The following is a 7257-nucleotide window of genomic DNA, read 5'->3' as shown; positions in this document are numbered from 1 at the left end:
TTGATTTACTCTGAAGTTTATCTAGATAAATCAATTTTAAGTGGAAAATATCCTAAGACGAAAATGCCCTTCGGGTACCTAACCCACTGAACACAGTAACTGAGAAACGCTCTACAATGCGGAATCTTGGCTGTTTTTCTCTCACCCTTGCATAGGTGACTGAACGCTAGCTACCCACATCGCCAGAGACTATCTGGCTTTGGGTTGGATTTGGTTTAACCTGTTGATCTAAAGATTAGATGCTAACGTGAAAAGGCAGCCAGCAAACACAACAGAAATGGAACAAAATGCATGCACCATTGATCTGATGGCACTGCTTGGGGCAGTTCAGGACATTATGCAAATAATGAGAGGTGCAATGAGTCCTTGGACCTGGTTCCCGAGGAGGCGGTGGAAGAGGGCTGTTAGCGTGCACAGGAGAGAACTACTGGATATACTTTCCTATAGAATTAGCAAAAGTGGTCCACGAGAGCTGGCTAGTCCTTAAAAGAAATAAAAACATCGTGATGAATTCTAGAGTATTTCTCTAGAGCTAGTCCCTGCAGCGCACCATTCACGCCGTTCAGTATTTGTGCACTCTAGGAATAACAAGCTGAACAGGTGGGACAGGCACTTGGTTGGTATGAGACTTCGTGGAGAGAGGGTTCCCATCTGTAGGACTGAGGTAGTAAGGCCAAGCAAGCCCGGCCCGACCTCTGCCACCATTCTGTAGCAGCAGGACTCAGGATGAGACAAAGATACCTGCTGAACTAGGTGGGGGGTGGGGGAAAGAAAGACTTCTGCCCAGAGCCTGAGGCGAGGGGGCGGAGCTGAGCAGCTGCAGGTCTCACAAGAAGGCTGAGAGCCACTGAGGCTGCGGGGTGGTGGGTGGAGCACTGGAGGCTGCAAGGACCCGGAGCCCGAGGGCGGGGCTGCAGGCAGCCTTGGGCAACTTGTCGCGGTGCAGCACGGTGAGGCACACTGAGCTGGCTCTGCGGCGGGTGAGCGGGTGAGCCAGGCCGATGGCGGTGTCGACGGCCCTGTCGGCTGCAGCCCTATCCGGCCTGGTAATGCGATTGTCGCGTTGGGCGGCGATGCGCGGCTCCTACAGCGCTTTCTGCAAGGGGCTCACGCGCACGCTGCTCACCTTCTTCAACCTGGCCTGGCGGCTGCGCGTGAACTTCCCCTACTTTTATATGGTGGCCTCGGTGATGCTCAACGTCCGCCTGCAGGTGCGGATCGAGTGAGCCATCGCCCGCCACAACAGCGGCCCCCCGGGTGGAGAGCGCCATCTGCATCACCCGCGCCACCCCCCCATCCCCTCCAGGCGGCCGCTTGAAGGACCTTGGGGCCGCTCAGGGCCCAGAGACAGTGGCGGGGGGCGCAGACAGAACTGCCTGGGTCCCTCCATTTTAGGCCTCCGCGGAGGGCCACAGTACTGCATCCCATACTGCAAAAACCCTTCGCAGCCGAGTCATTTTCCGCGGCATCCAGAGAATCATCAGAGTCTGGCAAACCTGTTGCCTCCGATTGGCCAGAAAGAGGGAGAACCCGAAAGAGGGTGTGCTACTGCAGGATTTACCAGGCCCTGTGCAGTAAGGTAGGTGCGGACAGGTTGGAATGGGGGCTGGTGGGTATAACTCGTTTGTGGAAATAGGGAATACGCCATGGCACACCTGCTGCGTAGCCAAGCTTAGAAACTGAAAAGGTAGGCAAGGCTCTCCCGTGTCTCTGGTGGTGGTCCCATGATAGGGTATCGGGAGACAGGGAGCCCCTCTCACCCACCTCCAGGCCTCAAGTCCCTTTTTTGTTTGTTTGTTTTCGAGACAGGGTTTCTCTGTCTAACATTTCTAGCTGTCCTGGAACTAGCTCTTGTAGACCAGGCTGGCCTCGAACTCACAGAGATCCACCTACCTCTTCATCCTGAGTGCTGGGATTGAAGGCATGGACCACCACCACCCTGGCTTCAAGTCCCTTTTTTGTAGAAGCCTCCTAAGATGTAACCTGAACCCCGAATGACAGAGTGAATTGGGCCAGTGAGCCCCCCAGGAAGGTGCTAGAAGAGGAAATATTTGTCCATCGGTCTCCCTATGTCAGGTGGTCAGATAAAATGGACAGTTCTTTTCTGAACCAAACCTCAGGTCTGTCCCCTTCTTTGCATGCAGGCCCAAGGTTAGTCTCTGCAGCTCTGTGCAGCCCTTCTCCAGACTGCCTCCTGCACTCTTGGGGATGGGGCAGGGGACTGTCCTCTGCCTGCTCCCCCTGCTCTCCCTGTTGCTCCCCTAACCCAGTCTGGGGCATTCCTGAGGCTCTCTGCATCTGCAGACAGGAAAGAACAGGAAATATTGGTTACAATCGTCTCTTTCCCCCACAGCCTGCTTCTCCCATCCTCTCTGTCTGCCCAGCAGCACCTGTGATGACACTGGTGAGACCCAGAAGCCCATCTTCCAGCCATGAGCAGCCTGGCAGCTGTGTGCCACAGGATCTGGGGAAGTGGGAAGGATTCCAGCAGCAAGCATCTGCTGTCGGGATAGGGTGGAGAAGCAGAGTGCACAGGAAGCCAACTCTGAAGTCTTTTTTTTCAAGCCTTGGTCTTCTGGGTGATGTCTCCCTTCTGTGATCATTTCAAGATGGATCCCTATGTAGAGATGCCTGCCTCTGTTCCTGAGCAGCCCGGGGAGCAGCTGAGTGAAGAACCTGCCTAGAAGAGGAAGGGCCTTTCTGGTAGAGGCCTAGAGAATGGTGGGGTTGCTCAGGCCTTCTGGCCCCGACATAAAAAAGATGCCAGTGTCCCTCGGGCACTGATATTTCCCAGTAACACTGTGAGGGAGACATATTCCCTCATCTCATGAACACAATGGGGCTCAAGTACCGGGCGTGGTTTGCCCTTGTTACACACAGAAGAAGGGAGGAGGCTCAGCCTGCCCTGGACCTGCATTCCCCCACCCCTTCTGCAGTCTTCTCCATGACCTAGAAGGACACTGGGGTGGGGAGGGATTAGAGAGCTGCCAGGGGCCTAGGGAGAAAGAGAGGCTGTGGGTTAGGGTAGCTGGGTATCTGCCTTTCCTTGGAGTGGACTAAAAGACAGGCAGATGTTGAGTTCATGAACAGAGAGGTTGGTTCAAGAACTTCCTGAAATTAGTCCTCTCCACCTCTCTGGTGCTTGACCAGGGGCCCCCAAGCAGTTGTGTGGTAGTGGACTGCAATGATGACATTGTGGTTCATGGGAAGTCGAGGAGCTACAGGCTGAGACCCATGGTATGGCTCTGTTTCTTTGTTCCCAGGCTTGTAGCCCCATCCCAGGCATCACATGGGAAAAGCTTCTCCTCCAGATATACTGAGCACAGTCTGTCCAGGAGGCCCTTCTTAGGCTAGACTCTCCAAATGCCCAAGGATGGCCCAAGGGATACTTTTACTATGTCTCCTACACTCCTCAAGCTTCTCTGGCACTGGTATCTCAAGGTCCATGCATTCCATTCCTGATATGGAAACCTTCAGCATGCTGGTCAGCCTTGGCCTACTGGGAGAAATGAGTATGGAGATGGAGGCCCTGCCTTCTTAGACCTCCTGCTCCAGGAAGCCCCTCCCTGCTCATGTCCAGGTATGGGCTATGGTGTGAGGTCAGAGGCACTGGCAATGGACTGGACTCTGGGCCAGTAGATGCGGATAGAACTAGGACTCTGCTTTGTGTTCGTGTCCCATTCTGGCCCTGAGTAGTCTGTGAGCCTCTGTTTTCCCCGCCCCCTTGGTTACTTTTCTTCCTCCACAGTGCCCTGGCTGTGTGATGGGGTCGTGATACACTTTATCACCTTGCTGTCTGTATTGCAAGCAGCAGAGCTTCAAGCAGCTCAGAGACTGAACCCGGATGGCTGTACATTTACATTTGTGATGAACTCTGCTCTGCCAGCACTGTCTGGTCAGAGATGCTGTTTCTGATGTTGCCCCAATGTTGTTGTCTCTCAAATTTAAAAGAAAATCTTCGAGTTCAGTACACCAAATACTGCCTGGATGCCTCCTGTTTTTCTCTGGTGCCATACCGTACCTAGTGTGGGAAAGTTGGTGGGGTGCGAGACAGCACTGTCCAAGCCCAGCAGGGGTCACCCAGAGAGCTGATCAGGGAAACTGCAGCTTCAGAGCCTCCTCCTAGACCACCCTTGACAGAACCACCACCCTCTGCTCCCCCCACACCAAGTGGGTAACAGTAGAGCCAGGACCAGAATGTTCCAGTTGGTCAAGAAGGTCTTTTCTTTGCTTCTAGAGACTGATGTCAGAAATGTTTAACTGAAGTTGAACTTCAAGGGTAAAGGGAAGTGTAGCTGTGATCTTGGAGGTCACTTGGTGCTGGTCAGAATTTCTAAGAAGATAAATGACCCATAAGGGAATGGTGCTGAATGCCTGCTATTTCGTGGCCTTGGGAGTCAAAGTCTATTCTCTCAGAGTAACATTGCCCTGGGCTCCTTCAAAGAAACCAGGAACCAATCGGATTGAGGTGAGAAGGTGGTTGACAGACAAGCTGCCCAGTGGTGGCGCACGCCTTCAATCCCAGCACTTGGGAGACTGAGGCCAGCCTGGTTTACAGAGGGAGTTCCAGGACAGCCAAGGCTACAGAGAAACCCTGCCTCAGAAAAAGAAAACAAAAATCTACAAATGACATTAAGAAATTGGGGAATCTGGGTGGTCATGGCACACTTGGGAGGCAGAGGCAAGGGGATCTCTGAGTTTGTGGCCAGCATGAGCTACAGAGTGAGTTCCAGGGCTACACAGGAAAATCCTGTCTTGAAACATGTCCCTGCCTCCAAAAGAAGTTGAAGAAAATAGAAAGAGGGAGTGAGGTTCAGGGGGAGGGCGGGAAAGGAGGAATCTAGGAAAGTGGATGGGGAGCTCCAGGCTGGGTCCCTCCAGAAGAGGCCAGAAGCCTGGGAAGGAAGAACGTGGAGCGTGCGGGTGGAGCATCCACCGTACACTAAAGAAGCATGCTTCAGCAGAGGAGTACAGCCTGAGTTTAGGGGCTCAGGTTATACTCATTACAAGGCTCCAAGCACTCCCCGGGGGCCAGGGAACCGGAATAAGGACAACACTCCTAGCAGTGGTGGAAGTGAGTCCCTGTGGCATCTGCCAGTCCAAGCACAGATCTGAGCCGCTGAGCCTACCCTCTCCATCCTGCTCACCTCATTAGCATGTACTCTCAGATCTCCTGGACCAGCAAACCAGAGGAGGCAGGCAGGCTTGGCCTGTCATGGTGATAGGTGGTGCCAAGCAAACGCCGAGCCAAGCTCTCCGCCTTAGTTCTGCCAGATGCCTGGTACAGAGGTACGGCACAGCGCACCGCACAGCGTGCTTTGGTTTGGTTTGTTCAGTGACCTTCTCGTGCTTGTGGGCATTCAGTGGTGGAAAAGCTGTGTGACATTTGTCAACAGGTCATGGAGCGGCCTAGTTACTAGGAAGAAAAGGAACTGAGTGATGAGAACTGACCTCCAAGGAGATCTTGCCCGGTGATTGCACTGTGCTTTGCATTCTGAATCTCAGCATAATCCCACACCTTTATCCTCTGTCCAAAAAAGAGGTGGGGTCTAAAATAGACCAGGAAAGAAAAGCCCATTTTCTGCATCCCTGTCCCTGGGTAGGAAGAGAAAGGCGGGCTGGAAAATGGTGGAAGAGCAAAGGTAAAAAGGTCCATTCTGCGTGAGGTCCAGGACTCGGATAAGAAAGCCTGGGCTTTGGGGAGTTGACCTGCTCCAAACCGAGCTCTCTATGGGGAGCAGCTAAGGCCATGCAGAGATGGGCCACCTTCTCTCTGTACCACCTCTGGAAAGTTCTAATCTTAGTGACTGAGTCAGGAGAGAGCAAGTTGGCAGTAATCAGGCAGTTCTAGGATAAACAGAGCAAAATGTATGAAGAAAGTGAGAAGAGCGAAGAGCAAACAAACGTTCCTGTCACTGATCCCCTGCTGCACCTCCCACAAAGGCTGCGGAGTCTTGGGTGAATGTGGAGGCACGGGGGAGTAGAATGTGAAACTGAGCTGTGGCAAATCCGTTCTTCGTTCCTCCCAATTCTTGCTTATCATTCCATATAGTTGATTTTTTTTCTATATTCAAAGCTGCCTTAGCCCCTTATAGGAAGGTATATTGCATTTCTCCATGTTTTCTCATGCCCTTTGTTTCTGTTTTCTGGAAGTTTTTTTTGGGGGGGGGTATCTTTTTTTGTTTGCTGTTATGCAATTTTATAGGCGATGAAATGACAACTGTCATGAAGGATAAATACGTGGCATACTCGTGATGGGTTTCTAAATACATGCTTTTAGATGTAGATGAAAGGTCGGCATGGGTGGGGCTTTTGTTTAGCTCCAGCATCTTGGTACCAAGTTACTTTCCTCAGCTCAGCCAGGGGTGAGAGGCTTTTTTGAGGAAAGGGTCACATTCTGGGTCACAGCAGCATTTAAGAATGCTACAGTCTGCCAGGCAGTGGTGGCGCACACCTTTAATCCCAGCACTGGGGAGGCAGAGGCAGACAGATCTCTGTGAGTTCGAGGCCAGCCTGGTCTACAGAGTGAGTTCCAGGACAGGCTCCAAAGTTACAGAGAAACACTGTCTCAAACAACAACAACAAAAAATGCTACAGTCTTCCATTGCCTCAAGCTGGGTACAGTTCTCTCTCTCCAATACCAATATATTCAGTTGAGCCCATTACTTTCCTAAAACTTTTCTCTCTTCACCATTCATGGCCCAAATTAAATCTTGTCTCCTAGTCTCTGTGGACAGACATCCATTAGGCTTATAACTATTTCAGTTTGATGCATTAAAATGGCTTATTATAAGAATCCATTTTAGATTCCTTTCAATACACATTAGGACAGTATGTGGTCATATGTCTATTGGCCACTTGTATTTGTCTTTTCAAACAGAAGCACTGTGTTTTTAAAAAGAGGAAATGGGGTGTTCTTTTCCATCATTGATTAATGGGAAATGATTTCGGGCCAGGCTGTCAGCATGAATGTGTGCGGTAGACAAGTGGCGCTTGTTCCATCCTCCACCCTCTCTACTAACACATGGCATAGCATCATTTAGGAACACTAGCTGCTCTCCAAAGTGAAGCAGACAGAAACAGCAGGCGGCCAGAACGATGAGTGGGACCGAAAGCGGGTCTGGGGGGGGGGGGCGGAAAGTCAGCCAGCAACAAATAGGCACCCCGTGCAGGGTGAGGGCAGGGTGGGGGTGGGGCTGTAACTATGTGATTTATGCGGGCCTTTGTGGTACCAGTGTACTGTTTGCCACAAACGGG

General features: G+C 51.9%; 1 protein-coding gene across 1 annotated transcript; it reads left to right on the top strand.

Moving 5' to 3' along the window:
- Nucleotides 1–1001: 1001 nt before the first annotated feature.
- LOC121437439 (small integral membrane protein 10-like protein 2A) lies at nt 1002–1226 on the top strand. Its single transcript, XM_041637327.1, has one exon. It carries the CDS (start codon nt 1002–1004, stop codon nt 1224–1226), a length of 225 nt encoding a protein of 74 aa, XP_041493261.1.
- Nucleotides 1227–7257: the final 6031 nt, after the last annotated feature.

The sequence above is a fragment of the Microtus oregoni genome, unplaced genomic scaffold, assembly GCF_018167655.1.
Source record: "Microtus oregoni isolate MIOR12 unplaced genomic scaffold, Mior012 000052F_ref0000163, whole genome shotgun sequence".
Lineage (NCBI taxonomy): Eukaryota > Metazoa > Chordata > Mammalia > Rodentia > Cricetidae > Microtus > Microtus oregoni.
The sequence above is the reverse complement of the archived record's forward strand: the minus strand, read 5'-3'. Positions and strand labels throughout refer to the sequence as shown.